General features: G+C 41.3%; 1 protein-coding gene across 1 annotated transcript in view; it reads left to right on the forward strand.

Moving 5' to 3' along the window:
• The first annotated feature begins 2,266 nt into the window (after positions 1 to 2,266).
• The window catches only part of grm3 (glutamate receptor, metabotropic 3), a 35,796-nt gene continuing 18,533 nt past the window's right edge, over positions 2,267 to 19,529 (forward strand). Inside the window, exons 1-3 of the mRNA XM_066684745.1 lie at positions 2,267 to 2,410; positions 12,973 to 13,591; positions 17,569 to 18,445. Of these exons, the coding sequence (XP_066540842.1) occupies positions 13,136 to 13,591; positions 17,569 to 18,445 (1,333 nt within the window). The 5' untranslated portion in view covers positions 2,267 to 2,410; positions 12,973 to 13,135. The remainder of the gene's footprint in view (positions 2,411 to 12,972; positions 13,592 to 17,568; positions 18,446 to 19,529) is intronic.

The following is a 19,529-nucleotide window of genomic DNA, read 5'->3' on the forward strand; positions in this document are numbered from 1 at the left end:
AAAAAAGAATCTTTTCTGATGGTAAAGGCTGCCTGCTCAGTCTGCTCTCACCAAGCAGCTTCTTCTAGCACTGCCAGCTTGCCTGGTGGAGATAAGGTAGCACCGGAATAGACACTGCTTTTAATGGGCAGCTTGGGCTGTCTGGCAAGGCCAGTGATACACATGAGCAGGGGTGTGCTCAGCCCACCCAATCGAAATTAATGATTTTTTAATGGAATAATAGTACAAAAATTATCAGTACCATTTCTAATAACTTCTGATTTTGTTGTCAGTTGCTTACTACCCAACTTAAACAATAACGGTCATTTCACAACAGGTTTTAAGTCCTGCCCAGATGCAGAGCTACAATGGGAGTGAATGGAGTGTGGACAGGTGTGTTTTGCGTGGTATTTTGCACAGGAAAATAAAAACATCTTTGTTTATTGGACATTGCTAAGTTGAAGACACTGTTCTATGTCTGATGATTGGGAGACAACTCAAAGAAGGCGTGGGAGCACATAACCAACTGCCTATCACAGAATTACTATGAACTTTAGTAGTATTAGACAGTGTTAACTTTGACCTGATTTTTAAAAAAGGCTTTTGATGCTCATGCTTTTTAGGGGAACAAAGTCATGAAGCAATGGTCAGGACCATTGTCCTGTCCACTCACTCTCCACTCTATTAGACACACGTACCTCATTGGCCCACCTTGTAAAGTCAGAGGCAGTAGTTCATCGGTTCCTGCACACTTTGTGTTGTTTAACATAGTCCTTTATCCATAGCCACTGGACGCTTTTGGTTGGCGAACTACTCACATATCACACAAATGTATATAGCACCCAAATTGCTCACCTATTATTTCTGCCAGCCCACCTAGACCCCCAAAAGATCACTGGTTGCACATCACCTGTCCCCAAACAGGAAACTGGATTTTCTTCACTCCTGACCAAGATGGAATTCTTTACAGCCTCTGTCTGACAGAAGATTTGTAAAACCTTGGCTCAGGTACTCAAGTGCCTTCTCTCCCCTGTTGGCATACTAGTTGGAGCTGTTGGAGATGTTGGATTATCGTTCCCCACAGCCCACATTCTAGGAGGAGATCTGCATAGTCACTGCATTTCACACAGCACCAACCAGAGCTCCAGGTGCCCTATGGTTCTAGCTGTGGCGAGTGATAAAATGCTGTGGGTTAGGTTTTCTGACCGGAGTGACAGAGAGAAGCTAGAGATTCTGGAGGCTCAATCAGAACCCCAAGAGACTTGAATTGGACAATCTTAGGCAGGTAGGCACTGTTTGTTATATACAATACAAGAGTTGGCTAACAATATAGAAGCCCCTCCGGATTGGGCCATAGTGCAGTGGAAGTGCATCTTCTGAGCTGATGTAGCACAACCCAGTATCTTTAGAATTAGCTGGAATAGTTTTAGGGCTCAAGAATTAATATCGGTATCAGACCTCACTAAGATTTATGTTACTGAAAGCAAATTAAATCCTCATAACAATGCTTCAAAATTGTGTGTAAATCATTCAGTTTAGTAATATTTCTGACTGCAGCAAAGGGGAATAAACTCCCTAATAACACCCTTGATAGAACTATCATCCTGTGAGCAGGTGTCTATGATCCACATATCTAATGTTTCATTATTCCAAAAAGGAAATATGGACCATTTCTATTGCTCTATTCCTCATAAAAACTGCACATAATAATGTGAAGGGCAGCAGGTGTTTGGAAATGACATAAATTTTGTGAGGATTTTTTTTTCTTTTTTTTTTGGGGGGGGGGGTGTATGTTCTGTGCTGAGTTGTATTTAAAGATAAACAGGTAGAATTTCATCAGTCTCTCACCACCCCCTCTTTCACATTTTCTCACTCAAACACACTCTCTCTCTCACTCTCTCAGTCTCTCTTTTGCTCTTGCTCTGTCTTTTTCTCTCTCTGTCGCTGGTTCACTCTTTCAGGAGGGCATTCATCCTCTGTCTTGTCTTGTTTAACCTGTTACAGGTGAGTTCAGGCAAGTTTTCTCTCTCACTGTTCTCTCACAAGATCAGGTTTTGTTGCTAGGAGACACAAGCATCGCCAAGGAGAGACTCCTTCCTCAAAGCGCTCTCTCTCTCTTTCTCTCTCTCTCTCTCTCTCTCTCTCTCTCTCTCTCTCTTTCTCTCTCTCTCTCTCTCTCTCTCTCTCTCTCTCTCTCCCTCTTTCTTTCTCACTCTCTCTCTCTCCCACACACACACGCACACTCGTATCTGCTCTCGCGGACTTTCTCGCGTTCTCTCCGGTAAAAGGCGGGAGAATCTGCGGCACCTCTAGACCGCAGCGCACGGATTTATCTCGGACACAGTAACGGAGGTTTGCTGGGTCTTTACAGACTACGGAAACTGAACAGTAGACCCGAAGAAACTGCGCTGTACAGCAAACAAAATACCAGGTATCTTCTTTAATCACTTGTTTTTGTTGTGAACGTTTATAAACTCTAATCTCTGCTGTTTAAAATTGACGGTTAATTCTAGATGGGGGGGGAGTTAACGTTAAGCTGCAATTTACCAACAGAGAGCGTGGGAAAAGCACTGAGAAAGGCTGAGTTGAGAGAGAGTAAACTTTACAGTTTTAAATAAAAGACAGCAAAGCTGATCTAACTCGATTTTTGCACAGTGGAGTCGGTGGGCAATGTAATGGCAGATCATTGTTGATATATATATATATATCGTGGTAAACGGGAGACTTTTCTGAGAATATCGTCAGTAAAGTCCACAAACCACAAATGTTTCATTCACTTTTTAACTGCATTTATTTGCAGTATCATTTAACACATCTGGGGGATACATGATAACCTGTATGCTGTGTGTATTGTTAGAAAATTTCGTTCAGTGTTGTGCTTATATAATTTCGCTTCATACTTTCTTTTTCTCATAGTTAGTACATAGCTTAATAAACTGGGGGAAGTCTGAGGTCAAACTCGATAATTAGACTGCGTACTAAGACTTGTTCTTGCGCATTTGTGGAGTACAGTTTTTATACAAAATAAGCTTATTATTTGGATTTATTCAGAAAAAATACTGTTGCTTAAGGAAATTAACGGCTAAAATCGTAAGTGTAGAAAATCAAAACTGACAACTCGGTGTATTGTGTTTGATGTAGTTTTGTGTCATGTGGGACACGCAGGGTTGGAAGAGAAGTATACAGAAATCATGATTGAAACAGAATGAAATAGAAAACGGGAAAAGAAAGAAATAAACGGAGAACGCTATAGGATCTGTCCTCGTGCGGAGTTATTTTCCCCCCACCCCTTCTCCGATAAGTCCCACCCTTGCTTTGCTGGGATTGGATAATAGTTCTTACCTATCTGATAGCTTGCAGGTCAGTGTGGACTCCTAACCAATCAAAACACATGAGAAAACGACCAGCCAATCGTTTCGCAGAGAGGGAGAGCAGTGCCGGAATACGGGTGGGAAAAGAAATGCGCGCTGCTCCTCAGCGAGCCGTTTTTCTCCAGCGGTGAGGGTTGTGTGTGTGTGAGTGTGTGAGTGCGTACGTGTTATCCTTGTTAGGACTAAAAGCGATACATGAGAAATTATCGCCCCTCAGGTTTTGTAGATTTAAATCGTTTTACCAGAAATCTAAAAATGTAAGATTACCAACACAGCATTTTACTGAGGTTTACTGAGGTTATGTTTACACATGGTATTAGGTTTAGATGTAGGTACATTATTACTTGACTACATTAATATAGAACTGAACGGAAGCCTTAGTGTGACTACAGAATTTTGTGTTTGTGTGTGTGTGTGTGTGTGTGTGTGTGTGTGTGTGTGTGAGAGAGAGAGAGAGAGAGAGAGAGAGCGGCGAAACGTGGCCGTGTGTTTTTTTGTAAGATGTTAGAGGAAGACGCAGATGGTACATAATTTATGACGCCCAGCGCCTGCGCTGAATTTTAATCCGGCTGGTGGTTTCAGTATTGTGTTTGAACTGTGAGGTAAAACGCAGGCGCAGGAGACAGAGAGAGGTGAATAAAACACGGCAGGCACGTGACTTCTTTAGGACTAACTTGAATGGTGCAAGTATTCTTGTGAGAAAAAGGTACAGGATACATGTAGTCTAAAAGGGGCAGAAATGTCATTGAGGCCCAGCTGCGTACGTTTTAAATACATATATGTCATTTATGCCATGTGATATGTTTCTGGTTTTTCATAGCTCAACTTTTTAAAGGATGAATTCAAGTTGGATTTAAGAGGTGTACTGAGTCCGTGGATTTTATACAATGTTTTCCCACCGCACACCCCAGCTACCTGAAGACAGCCAGGGTGTGTGGTGGACTGAAGATTGTATGGTGAATCTTGAAATACATCACCGTATTTCAGCCACTCTTTATCCCTTAGAATAATGCAGCTTAATGATTTTGGTTGCTGTGCATTTGAGGGGGCAGCACAGTGGTGCAGCGGGTTCGAGCCCGTTCTGGGTGACTGTCTGTGAGGAGTTTGGTGTGTTGTCCGTGTGGGTTTCCTCTGGGTGCTCACTTTTCCTCCCACAGTCCAAAAACACACATTGGTAGGTGGATTGGTGACTCAAAAGTGTCCATAGGTGTGAGTGTGTGAGTGAATGTATGAATGTGTGTCACCCTGTCAAGGACTGGCGCCCCCTCCGGACCCACCGCGACCCTGAGCTGGATAAGTGATTAGAGAAAATGAATGAATGTGCATTTGAGTGAAACACCTAAATCATGTCTGTTTGCCTTGTGCCTCATTTTAAAAATAGTGTAGGCTGAAACACTCTATAATGTCAGTGTGAACAGATGGGCTAGACTTTTTTCAGACAGTGGATATGTGCTAATTTGTGTCCCAAACTTTATATTGTATTACAAATATAAGCTTTGCAAGCTATGCTATTAAGGACATTGACCAAAAATAATGTAATTAAAGTGTTCTTTCTTTAATGAGGCTGAAAGTGTGACTCTCAGTGCATAGCATGGCATGGATAGAATTACAAAAACATATAAAATGTATCTTTACCTCCAGAATACAATGTTATAACACACCGGAATCAAAAGGGGAAACATGATTCTCATTGCTTTTTGAAATTTTACCAGATTTTTTATTGTATTTATTATTTATTTTTCGAAAAAGTGATAGGAAAGTCTCCAATTATATGAAATATATAAACATTGTTCAGTGATGTATAATTTTATATGTGTTTGTGTAAGGTTTAAATTACACAGCTGCATTCAAAACAGTGTCTGTGTGAGGGCAGTAAAGTGGGTATGTGCCTGTACTCAGAAATCAGTTGGATGAGTTGTTGGCCTTGAAGAGGGTAGAGCTCCCTGTTGAGATTTCCGTGTGTGTGTTTTGCTTCTGCCTTTCTCTTAACATGCCGTAGGCCTACAGACAAAAAATACCAATGGGTTTCTACTTCTCACGCTGAAATTGCACATGTCCATAAGTGTAGGCTTAAAGAAAACAGTCTAGATAAAAATCTATTGGGGTTGTTTGCATGCATGAAATGTGTTTCTACATCTGAGCCTTTATAAATAAAAGTGTATACACCTATGTCTGTGTTATATTTGAAATGTTGTGTTCAGACCTAGACGTCCTTGGCCTTGGCTTTGGCTTTGAGTTGTGCTCCTCAGCTCTCAGTGCTGTGCTCAGTAGAAATGATGCAGTAGAAAGCAGTGCTGTAATAATTAGCCATTCAAGAGCATGGCCTGCATAGTGCATATAAATAAGTCCCGCTTAGCCCTCACTCTAAATTGCCGTGCGTCAGGGCTTTACAGACACAAGAATGTTGGCCTCTTCGCATCCTCAACTGTAGGCTGTCCGCTCTTCAGATGAGGAGAGAGTAGTTTATAAATAAAGACAGCACACTCACAACAAAAGAAGATATTTGCACGGCCCTCATTTTTGTAAAGCTTTAATTGCCTTATTGTAAAGTGTCCTTGGATGACTTGAATGTCCATTATAAATCAAATCCTATTAATATTATTACAGACAATAATACATCTATAGGGTTGTGCTAGACATGAACCAAATATAAAGCGATTTCATGCCTGTGTGAGTTCTGCTAGTCAGATCTTCTTAATCCCTATATGTTTGCAGCTCTGAGAACTCGAGAGATTTTCTTCCTCCCACGCATGTGTTCTCTGTTGAGGGAGCCCACCTTTGTCAGACTGTTTCCCTTGGATGAAGCCCATGGGTATGAAGCTGTATTATCAATTCTGCTATAGTCACGTACTCAGAGGCCCCATCAGCTTGCAAATGCCTTGTCTCTCATTCATTAATATGGAGGGAAAATGGTGCCTAAGCCCAAAGAGTGCCATATAGCCTGCCAAAGGAACATGCATATGCATCATCCAATATGTCACATACCAAATGGCAAGGCGTGCATTGACAGTGAGGCTCAAAACCCATACCTGCACATTAAGCCTATAAGTATATAACATCTGTATGCATGAGGAAGATTGAGGTGTCACTGGTATGAGGAGTGGCCCACCGAAAATGATTCTGTAAACGAGGCAGCCCTTTTAAAATTCCAGCCAAACAGGCGATAGTGCTGCAATAAGTCTTGCGTCAAAATCAGCAAAGAGCCGTGGTGCTATACGCGTCTATCTGTGGGTATGCACAAACAGAAGTGTGAAGAGATTTCAGCAGGCTGTCAGTCCCATTCGCTGCCAAGCAAATCCGTTTCTGAGCAGAAAAAAAGAAGAACAGCTTTGTAGTTGTGGAGTGTTTTTCTTTTTTTTTCCCGCTCTGTTTTGGAGGGGGTGCTGGGTGTAGTTGCTGCAGAGCACAGCTTCACATTCTCCTCTCTGCATCGCTCACATGTAGGTTGGCTTTAAAGGCTAAGCTTTTTACACACCAAATACCTCTTTCACAAGTGCGGGTTTGTTGTTTTTTTTTTTTATTCTTCAGTGCAACTCATCCCAAATTGAAATTCATTTGAGGAAGACCCTGCTGAGTCTCGTTGGTGTAATAATTGTACCCATCAGTGGGCGAGAGGACGAGGGGGGGATTTAGACATTGTATCTTGATGAAAGAGTTTGCTTTCAGCTCACAGCGAAGTGACGGATTGGAATACGTTTGAAGTGCTGAAGGTTTTGACAGGGTGGAACACGCAGTTCTTTCTAAACACAGAGATGAATATCTTTCTACCCAGACACAGTTCTGCCTAATGATAGTGATTATTGGTGGTAACTGCTGTATGACAAGCCAGATTACATTTCCTATGGAGTGTTGTGAGGTGGGCTAGCTCAAAGGATTTTGTTATTTATCTGATGTATCTGATCTTCTTGTAAGCTGTAATTACTGGTGTGTACTGTGATTTCGTCTAACTAGACTCATCACCAGTTTCACCTCATGACATCCTAGAGTTGAAGTCGGTGAAGTGATTGTGTGTTTGGATGTGTTTGCGTGTCAAAATGATGTGTTTATGCTCAGCCCGCTGACAAGGCCTCTCTCAGGGAGCACTGCAGCATTTTTACCCACACTCAGCCGTATCGGTCTGTAGTGGGCTTCCTCTCTCTCTCTCTCTCTCTCTCTCTCTCTCTCTCTCTCTATCTCTCTCTCTCTCTGCCTCTCCCTCACTCTCCATCTCTCAGGTGCAGTTCTCTTTTTAGTTAAAAACCCCAATGATAAACCAACATGCCTGTCCCTTGTGCTCACTTCAAATATCTCACTGATCCAATGCATATCTACTAAAGCGAAAACACTAATTCCTAACACTTGTTTGGTCACTGGAGGTGATACATCCTTAAACATTAAGGTTCTCAAATTGTTCTTAGTCAACATTACATTATGTGGAGTGTTTTAAACTTCTAAAAGGTTCTTCCAACTCTCATCTAACTTGCAAAAGTGTTTCCTTTGAACCATGCACTGAAAGTAGGTCTTCTATGGTGCTGCTTCAAAGAACCCTTTTTCGGCCCTATTATTATTAAGAGTGTATGAATATTAAAATATCCTGCATTTGATATCTGTTGCCTGAAATCCTCATATAGAGCATGTATGTGTGTATATATGAGAACCATACTAATAAATTTTAAATAACCATTTTCTGATTTTGCTTGGTCCTTTTAATTAAGTGAACAATTTTGTTAATGTTTAAATCAGCTGTTTATAATAGATCCCTGTCTGTTTGGCTGTCCTGTATTGCACCTCATTCCAAAAGCAGTCTGCACTGATTGACTCGATAAAGAGTTAGTGTGAATAGATGAGGCTAACCTGCCAGGGCCTGAATAAAAGGATATATATATATTAGCAAATTCTGTGACATCGCAAAAACAGTGAATTGAAATTAAACTCAGTCTCAGTATGTTGACTGTGTGGACTGTCAAATGAATAGAATGTTTAAACCTTTAAAAGAGAACAGTTTAACTGAGGCCCATTAAAATCCTCACTTCACCTCTTTCCTACAGCTCAGCAGGACATCACCTCCTTTCATGTCTGGTAAAGGGCTAACAGTAATAGCACAGTTCTTGCTCTCTGTGTCCAGGACTCTGCTGCAGTTTTGCTGTGTGTGAACTTTCTCAGTTGTTCTCTCTACCACCGTGTCCTGTTTATGGATCAATGGCCATAGCGCTGTAAGAAGTGCTCTGTTAATATTTAATAGTGTCCCTCACTATTGCTGCAAAAAACCCTGGCTTCCACCTAATCCTACCCCCACTCAGCTATGTATTGTGTACAACTAAAATTTAGTGTGTCTTCCTGTCTTTAGTATATTTAGTTATAGGTACAGGTTCAGATGAATAAAACATTAGGGCCATAAAAAGGGGTAAATATTACAGGAGGGAAGTTTGCATTCTCGAACAGAAACTCTACAGTCCTTTTGCACTTCAGTGGACAGGACGATATTGGCATTAAAAAAAGAAGCAAAAGTTGACTTTGTACTGCTACGTAGTACAGCAGGAAGTGACATTACAGTAGTATGTGTATATGTGCATCTGTGCGTGTGTGTGTGTGTGTGTGTGTGTGTGTGTGTGTGTGTGTGTGTGTGTAATAGTAAAGCTTTAGGCCTCAAACTTTGCAAACTCTCACCATGAGGTTCTCAAGTGGATCCTTTTGTTAGAAACGATATGCTTCAGTGGTGTAACTGTGCTCATGCAGACACCCCTCTCGCACACATACACACATTCATACAGCCACAGAAACACAAACAAACAACCAGTGGGCAAATTTTTCGATTGGAGTCTTAGTGTGCTTGTGTTTTCTGTTTTTCTTTTCCTCAGATCTGAAGCAAAAACTTGATTTGCCCAAAGATGAAAGCTTCATGTACTTATTATCTGATGGGGATTGTTTGTCTACTATGTCTTGCTCTGATCTTATGAATCCTAATTTTCTAAACATTTTAGATGCCCAGGACGTCATGGAACTGGCTTTAAACTCACTCACATACATGCATAGTTAAATACTGAGCTTTTAGAACTGCTCCACATGGTCTCAGTTCCTCATTCAGTTCTTCACATCAAAAACGATGTATCCTTGTAATTGTTGTCTTTAAACTCCAGTTAGGACTTTTATGAATGTTCTTATTTTATTTGAATTTAAAGAAATGTTGAGCTCTGTTTACTAAAGTCATTTTTTTGGTGCTTCACTGTAGCCTAAATCTGAAGCCTAACAATTTATTGCTGCCTTACACAGTTTCAGAGTAGGGTTATTTTTGTTGTTGTTGTTTTTTTAAACAAATAATAGTAGTATCGTAGGGAAAAGAATGCAGCTGAGGAATATTGGTTCTGTGTTGAGCGCGAGCACTTTGGGATTTTGTTTGGTGCCCAAGTTTGGAATTGATTTTGTGAGCTGACTGTTTGATTTAAGCATGCTGTTAAGGAACTGCCTGCAAGCAAAATCCAATTAATTTCAGTGGCTCTCTGTACCCAAAAACCCCCTGTACCCTGCTCCTATCCTACCCCACTAAGCTAATTAACACGATTAGCCAAGGGGAACTTCTTAAAGATGGGCTAAAGTATGTGGCTCAGGGAGCGACCTAGCATGCCTTGTAATATTTGCTGGTCAAAGTTACTGTGCTTGTCTTACAGTTTAGAGAATGCATGTGGATGTTGGTGAAATATGATGGAGTTCTGACCGAGAAGGGCTCAGTAATACAGAGTTTGTTTACTGTTATCATGATAACAGCCTTTTCAGTACTGATATTGCAAAAGGTAAAAGCAAAGAAACTTTCCTGATTTGAAAAAGTAATTTACTCTTAGTGCAACAAAAGTTAATCTTTTTGTCCAATCTTGAACCACGTTACAACTGACCTTCACCTTTCTTTTCTGGCAATAGACTTTTAGAAATGTTCAGCTGCAGAGCCATGATACTATGACTGTATATCCATTCCTTAAAGCCCTAGAAATGAGATTCTGTATATGGTAATGTCTCAGTCTCATATCTATCTTTATTTTTTCCATTCTTATAATGCACCCAGACTGATTGGAGCATTTTGATGGAATTCTATGCATAGATGGCTCATTCAGATTGTTCTAGGTGCTTTGACCATAACTAGCTCACATCATACTGAACATCAAGAACACCTCTCAGAATCACCCCCATTTCCTTGCAATCTGTGATTTGTTATTTTGTGTCTTTCATGGCTAAGGAAACCCAGCACAAATTCCTCTCGCCCAGTGTGGCTTCTGCCATCTCAATGTGTTAAAATGGTACCAGTCAGCAGCTCTTGAACAGTCAAAAGCTTCTGCCATCAAAGCAAAAATCTCAGCCCACATCCGTCTTGTTGCTGATCTCTCAGGAGAGCGAATATAGAGGAGAAAAAAAGTGTGAGGACATGTATTCTGAAATGTAGGCCCTCACACACACACACACACACACACACACGCAGTGTGAGAGTGATTGTAGCTGTTCAGCTGGAGTTTGTGGCTGGCAGACCGAATCGGCAGAGAGATAACAAGGCTAGCTGCTGTTAACGCACAGCCACCAGAGGCCCGCAGGATGGCGGGTTTTGTGTAGCGTAGCACCGTGAAGATAGATAGCATCGCCGGGATGAGCATTAGGCTATCTAGCACTCGAACCTTCTTCTTCATCCTCTTCATATTCTGGAGTGGGCCTGAAGGCTTTATGAGCCTGCCAGTGTGCTGAAAACCTGGCTGGCTCCTAGTAGGGGCTTCTAAATGCCTCCTCCGCAAGGGAATGTGGGAGAGGAAATCAGATTAGAGAAGCTTTTCCAAGCCTTGAGATCAAAACACTGGCTTAGATATCAGCTGCACATCTGAGTGGCTTCAGCAGCTTGTCGCCAGGAGTGGAACAGCAAGCATGGATTTGATCCGTCAATTAGAGTGCCATATCTTTCTGAACAATGAAAGCACACTATTTGAACAAGTATTTATCAATGCAGAGTCTTTAATTACTCACTAAAACAAATGCATTTTATCTCAATTTGTAATATTAATAATAATATTTAAAAATGCTCAGGAATGTTAAAGACACCGAATCAGGTTTATTTACTAGTGGGTCTGTACAGTATACGTGTCTTGATATATTTAGCCCTGGGACAGAAGCTATAGAGTTTGTTTAAATGATTGTAAGAATCCTGGTAGTTATTTGCGGTCTCTAGATAGTATTTGGTTTTCAGGTACTATTCTTCTCTGGCCTGTCCAAACTCCAGCCTCAACCTGTTACCAGATTGAAAAGCTTTACATAGTAATAAACATAATGAAAAATTGTAGCTCACGTTTAGCCCTGTCAGCTAATGTGAGAGTTGTAGGCAGTTTGCATTCTCCTCCAGTGTGTTAAGTTGTTGAGCCACACTGTAATAGTAGAGGGTTGGAAAAAAAGCAGTTGTTTTGCTTCATGTAGCTTGCAGGGAGCACTTGTTTGCCCCCACCCTCCCAAAGGCTGATGTGGGAGACTTGCTGTCCATGGAATTGGCAAAAACTAACAACTGAGGGGTGAATTTGGCAAACATTTTGGAATAAACAAAAACAAGCAAACAAAAACCCCCAAGCAGATTAGAAATTAATACTGTGCCATCAAGCTGCAGTAAACTCATTTACATATCTGATCATTGTGACCATTCACATGTGCACAAAATAAACATTTTAAATGAAGTTGAGGGTTCTGTGACAGATTCACATTAGTGCGAAAATATTTTATTAGTTTAAATAAAACCTTCCAAATGTCCAGCAGTTGCTATGGAAGAACAAATATGGGGAGCATGGATTGATCATTTCATGTGCACCTACAGTCTGTAAGGATTGTTGTAGACCTGCCCCTGGAGCTAAATGTTGCAGAGACAAATCTGTAATGAAGGATGCAGTGTCAGGATGGATGTTGGGAGGTTTACTGCATATGTATTCCTATGTCAGAATGCACAGATAGTTGAGGTTTAAAAACAAATTTTCATTATTTATTTATTTATTTATTTGCTCTTTAGCACTGACAGATATTGCCAGTTTCTTACTATGTGTACCCTTTTAATTCAACATTTTCACCCCCAGTGTAGCATTTTCACCTTCTCTCAGAGGCGGTGTGCTTATTGATTTATGTTTGTGTGTTACTTCATCCTTGTGTATCTGTTCTGACATATCTTTTCACAGGTGTGGAGATGAGGGAGGGTGAAGCTGGACTCTCTCTCTCACTCTCTCTCTCTCTCTCTCTCTCTCTCTCTCTCTGTATGTGTGTGTGTGTGTGTGTGTGTGTGTGTGTAAAGCATGCTGTTTTCAAGGGTTTAGCGAGCATATATAGTGGTTTACACCAGGTTCCTGGGAAAAAACAACCTTGGTATTAAACTTATATTTAGGTTATTTAAATTAGTTTTTCCCACTAGCACGTCTCACAAAAATATATAATAAGTAGAATCAGTTGTTCTTCTGTGGAATGACTTCTAAGAACCTTTTGAGAATATAATGAGAATTTTCTTTTCTGTCTAGCATTGCAGCTCCATCAGTTTCAGAATTAACACATTTCTGTCCAATGTTTTTGTTTCTTGTTCTCTCCATCTGTCCTACTCTCACCCTCTCTCTCTCTCTCTCTGTTTCCTTCTGTCTTTCTCTCTCTGCAGGTGGTAAGCTGACTTCCGCTAAGTGTATCTTAATGTGTGATCAGACAGAACCCTCAGTGTCCTGTCCATGGCTCTCCCCTGCCTCTGACATTCCCTCCTCACCCACTCTTTCCCTCATAAAGAGTTACACGGCCGTCTGTGCTTGTTCCGTCTCCGTGTAAGCATGTCATCCGCAGTTCGAGCTCTGCTGCTTGTGCTGCTAGGAGCCGGGGTCCTGCTGTCCAGTGGAGACTCACCCCGTCGGGAGATTAAGATAGATGGGGATTTGGTACTAGGAGGCCTCTTCCCCATTCACGAGAAGGGCCTGGGAATGGACGAATGCGGCCGCACCAATGAGGACCGAGGGATTCAACGTCTGGAGGCCATGCTCTTTGCCATCGACCAAATCAACCGGGACGTCAGCCTGTTGCCCGGCGTTGCCCTGGGAGTTCACATCCTGGACACATGCTCGAGAGACACCTATGCATTAGAGCAAGCTCTGGAGTTCGTCAGAGCCTCACTGACCAAGGTGGATGACACTGAATTTATTTGCCCTGATGGTTCTTACGCCTTTCAGGAAGATAGTCCACTGGCTATTGCTGGGGTCATTGGAGGGTCTTACAGCAGCGTCTCCATACAGGTCAGTGCTAAGCTAAGCTGCTGTGCACATGTACAGGACACAATATTACCAGTGACTAGTTAAATGAAAGATCAGACCAAGCTTTCCACATATGGACCCACTGTGACACTGAAGTGGATAAGCAGTTACAGATTATTAATGAATTTGTTAATTCATTCATTCATTAATTGCCTTTAATCACTTATGCAGTTCAGGGTCATGTTGGGTTCATTGCCTACCTGTTATCACTGGGCATAAGGCAAGGAAGCACCCTGGACGGGCTGCCGGTCCTTGTTGTTATTGTTAATAGTAGTAGTAGTACTTAATTATATTGATTAACAGAAAATGTTTTGAGTTACAAATTTTTGAGTTATATCAAGCATTAATTTAATGCACACTTCTGACATTTGAGTTTATGAATCTAAAAAATTCAAGGCAACGGATTGCCTTTTTTTCTGTTGAGTTTTGTTAACTTACAAAGTCTAACAAACATGTTTGCACACATTTACTGGAGAGGAAGACTGTACAGGTTAGGTGAAGAGGTAGCCCAGAGGTATCTCTACATTGACCCTGTAAGAAAATACAGAACACGATTTTTGTAAGAAAATGTAAGAATAATTTGTAAGATAATGCAGAACACATAATAGCAATTAAGAAACACGACAGGAATGTGGCACGAACAGAACACGAGGACAAGACAAGTACACTGGGACTGTAAACAAAGACTCGTGGAAACAGATCCGAACAGGGAAACAAAAGCAAAACAAAGAAGGGTAGGGCAGACACCTAACACCCCTTTTTACCTTTGTTCTTCAGTGGTCAGTACAGGCCAGTGAAGAATTATTAAAAGCCAGTGAAGGATTTTCAGTCTGAGAGCTCCCTCAGCACCCTCCAAGAACTGAGTAAAATACAACAGCACAGAAACCTTGCTCCTGTCTAGCTCCAGAGCACCTGATCCATTATTTAAAGGGCAGCATTACGAAAAAAAAAAAAAAGTCTGCCACTCCTTTTTCATTCTTCCATATTTAAATCCATCCAGCTCTAGCCCTATTTGCTCCGGTTGCTTCCCTCGTGCATACATGTCTGGATTAGCATTGTGACTATGCTATTGTACGCTTTGTGTGTACCTCCTTTTTGTGGCACTGGTAACAGAACTGGGTGAATGTGCATAGTTTTACATAACCTCCATCTGCGGCACCATAAAAGCCAGTTTTTCCTATCAGTTCCAGAATCCATAATCTGCCTTTTTCTAATTTTCTCTCCCCTCCCTCTCTGCCTCTATTCTCTATGCCCTTTCTTCAGAAAGTTAATGCCTTGTGTTTCTGGAGAAAGGCAGTGAGGACAGTGACCTCACTGTGGTCTCTCATTAGATATCCATTGTTATCAATCCTTCTCTTCTCACAGGCAACAATTGGTCACTGTTTATTCCTTTCTGCTGTTGTTTGACCATCCTATCTGCTCACTCCCTCTGGTAGATACACTCATGAAGGCTTTATTTTTTATTCTTCAACATTCCTATTGCAATAATATTATAGCACATATAAATAGGGAAAAAAAACCTTCTTCAATTTAGTTTTATGATGGAAGAGAGAAAGGAAAAAGAGAAATAACATTTTTATCATTGGATGTTTAAAAATGGAGGTTGCTTAAATGTGAACAAATAACTTAATCACTGACTAATGCAGTGTAAATAACAGATCTGCATGAAACAGTTTATAAGATTAAAACCAGTACAAAGAAGGTGATGTCCAGTGTGGGCAGTAAGGGGTAAAGCTGAAAAACTACATGACCGAAATTTATGAACAGACCTTGGCAATGTTTTTTTTTTTTCAGCTGCTGTTTAATGTAGAATATGACGCATTAAACAACAGATGCGTGTCCTCCAGCATGCCACAATCATAGAATGCCACGTTTCAAAATTTTACTACGCTAGACATGTCCAGACCAACTATAAATAATGTCATGGTGGTCTAGGAGTGTGTGTTGTAAAGGTCTAGGAGCAACATCAGCTTGTCCCTGAAGGAGTGGGTCACACTATCGTTCAGATCAAGACCTCAGAGTGCTGCAGTGGTTAGTAAGTGAAAATGATCTGTTCTCAATTGAGCTCATGACAGAAGGCCTCTGGAGCAACATCAGCTCAAGTACCCTTTGTTAGGAGTTTCACTTGATGTCTTTCCATGGTCTGCCACGGGCTAGGGTCACAAGGCACAATGAAAAGCCTGTCATAAACAGTTTTCCCAACAAACAAGGGAACTCCAGTTCTGTTGAAGACGATCTTGGACAAAAAATAAAGCCTAAACAATGTCTGAGCGGGCTGTTTAGGTTCTGGACCAAGGAACTCATCGCCAAACCACCAAACCTTTGAGATGAAGTCAAAGTCATGTGTAAAGCTCAGAAGATTGATGAAAGATATTATATCTGGAGATTTTATAAGGTTCAATAACAGCTGTTTTCACAAGAGCTCATTTTGACTAAGTATGTGGAAGCTGAGCGTACGTTCACTGCCCATACCTCATTACTTCCATATTCTGTAGAAGCCATAACCATTGAGGCCTTGAAACAGAAGAGTAAAGCATTAAAATTACCCTCAAATGTGCCTTTAAATCTACAACATTTTTCATCTAGACACGTCAGTGTAGCGTAAAGTGATGGAAATAAATAAAAGCTGACTGTGGTGACTCAAGGCCTTCTGCACTGGAGAGCCATATACTGTAGACTTCATCTTTTAAAGTAAACAAGTCCTTATTGTCATGAGTATATCAAAATTTCATGAGCAGCCGTAATAAGCAGCAAACCATATATTTTACATATTTACATGGATGGCAAAATGAGCAGCAATAGATTAGTCTTTCAAGGTAGATATTTGCTAAATAAATTACAGATTTACATGAACTGCAGAGTGGACTGTCGTTCGAGATTACTGTTCAAATTGTACATGCAGTTGAGACTAGATTTACAGTACAAATAATGTGCACTCTGTGTTTATGGAAGGCTGTATGAGCAGGACAATTGCCAAATATTAAATTATGAAAAAATAATACTGGTTTATTATTTTTAATATTGTGTTTATTTGTTTTATTCTATCTAAACTTTGTGAGGCTTTCCCTTTTATCCAGAAATGTCGTGTATATTATGATTATGGTATGGAACATTCACCCGTTGTGCACTACTCACTTTTGTAAATCACTGTGGATAAGAACATCTGTTAAATGATGTAAATGTAAAGGTTATGATACTGTGTTTTCTCTCACAGTTCTGTTTGAGAGTTTTTATTTGTCTGAGCCAAACCTGTCTGTGAAGATTAAAAGAATAGCTCAGTACAATTATTGTGTTTTGAACACTCAGAATACCAAATTGGACCAGATCTTGATCTCAGAATTAAAAATAAGTTTGAAAGCCAAAAATATCTGAAATAACCGAATATCATATGTAAGTCGACTGTTTGTACAGTGATCTTAACCCTAGCACAGTAAAAGCTGGCTTCTAACATTGCATTAATTTTGACAGTCTGTAATGAAATAGACAGATACTGTGCAATGTGTTATTTAATTGCATGTAAAATAAAGTCATCATACAGGACAAACAGTCAGTTCTACAAATAGCCTGATCGCGATGAGATAAAAGGCTCTGTAAAAGGATTGACAGTGAGGATTTTATACAGGCTGACAGCAAAGTGCTCAATACACTCACAGTCTTTTAGCACTGTATGGCAGTGGCAGCTTCCACATCACACTCGTGAGATATTTGTGATGTGTGAGAGCCAAGCTGAGTCTAACCAAAGAGAATCCTCCCCTCTCTGTCTCACCCTACTGGGATTGCTTGCGTACTCCTAATTGGGCTAATGCGATCTGATCCAATCAAATGGCTAAAAAAGAATATTTTATGTATCATAGACTTTGGATAATTAATTCATAAGGTGCTGATTTATTGATTGTAACAGTATTTCTCATGCAGTGCCTGAGTGCGATATGTTTTTTCCCCCCTCTTTTTAATCCCAGGTTGCCAACTTGTTGCGCCTCTTCCAGATCCCTCAGATCAGCTATGCCTCTACCAGTGCTAAGCTAAGCGACAAATCACGCTATGACTACTTTGCCCGCACTGTCCCTCCAGACTTCTACCAGGCAAAGGCCATGGCTGAGATTCTGCGTGCCTTTAACTGGACCTATGTCTCCACAGTGGCTTCTGAGGGTGACTATGGAGAGACAGGCATCGAAGCCTTTGAGCAGGAGGCCCGTCTGCGGAACATATGCATTGCCACGTCAGAGAAAGTGGGCCGCTCTAATGCTAAGCGTTCCTCGTATGAGGCAGTGGTTCGACAACTCTTGCAGAAACCCACTGCCCATGTGGTGGTGCTTTTCTTGCGCAGTGATGACGCACGTGAACTCTTAGGGGCTGCCACCCGTCTCAACGCATCCTTCCTGTGGGTGGCCAGTGATGGCTGGGGGGCGCAGGAGAGTATTGTCAAAGGCAGTGAGTTTGCCGCTGATGGGGCTATCACCTTGGAACTGGCTGCCCACCCCATTCCTGAGTTCAACCGCTACTTCCAGAGCCTCAATCCGCTCAACAACCACCGGAACCCCTGGTACAGAGACTTCTGGGAACAGAAGTTTCAATGTTCTTTGGGTGGGACCTTGACATCAACAGGGCAGGGCACCCCCAAACAACCCTGTGACCCGGGGTTGGCAGTGGATGAGTCCAACTTTGAACCTGAGTCCAAAATCATGTTTGTGGTGAATGCAGTGTATGCAATGGCTCATGCCCTGCACCGCATGCAGCGGGCACTTTGTGCTAACACCACACGCCTGTGTGACGCAATGCGCAGCCTTGATGGCAGGAGGCTGTACCGGGATTTTCTGCTTCACATCAATTTCAGAGGTAATGCACTGAAATCAAATTAAATAATTTTCTGTTTAAAATGCATTTACTGTTTGTATATATATATATATATATAACACTAAACTGAACACATTACTAGAGGCTATCTGATACAAACCTACACTAAATTATATTTCAAAAGGCATCATTTGTTATAAAGGCTGCTTCAGTCAGTTTCAGCAAAGAAATTTTGAAACAACTAATGCTTGTTAGAATAAGACTTCATAAATATATTTATTGATATATGTGAGTTATTGCTCTGCATACTTTGCTTGCCTCCTTTTACCCTGCTCTTCAATGGTCAGGACCCCCACAGGACCACCAGAGCAGGTATGATTTGGGTGGTGCAGTGACACTGACGTGGTGGTGTGTTAGTGTGTGTTGTACAGATTTGAGTGGATCAGACACAGCAGTGCTGCTGGAGTATTTAAACACCGTGTCCACTCAATGTCCACTCTGTTAGACACACCTACCTCGTTGGTTCACCTTTTAGTCACCCGTTAGCTTATCTGTTGCTGCACAGTTTCTGTTGGTCATCCCCTAGTCCTTCATCAATGGTCAGTGGAAGATGTGTCACTGCAGTATGCAAATACAAATGGCTATTGAGCTGTTTTCTTGTTCCGATTTGAAAGAACTACAAACTGAAGATCTTTTTAACCCAATTGTCTCTCCAGTTTTAGTAACTGGCAGTTCGGCAGATTGAGTGGTATAGTGGCTTGGTTCATAGCACGTTTTGATCTCAGCACTGGGATCTTGGGTTAAAGTTCCATTTGGAAGGAGTTTCCATGTTCTCCCTGTGTCATGGCAGAAACATGGCAGACATTTAAGTGAATTGTCTGTCTAAACTGTCCTAGTGTAGGTGAATTAGTGTGTATGTGAACCCCCTAGTGCCTGACGCAGTCCTCGAGGTGGACGGTCGTTCCTGGTGCAATTGGCTGTCACATCTCACCAATGTGTGTTGATTGAGTGTTGGTATGACAGAAGGAATTAGGTTCTGTGCAATGTTGAGCTAAGTGAAAGTGGAGAGAGAGGAGAGTATTTGGGTTCTCTTGGACTACTCTGAGTTCAGCTGCATCACATATAA

Source organism: Hoplias malabaricus, chromosome 11 (genome assembly GCF_029633855.1).
Source record: "Hoplias malabaricus isolate fHopMal1 chromosome 11, fHopMal1.hap1, whole genome shotgun sequence".
NCBI lineage: Eukaryota > Metazoa > Chordata > Actinopteri > Characiformes > Erythrinidae > Hoplias > Hoplias malabaricus.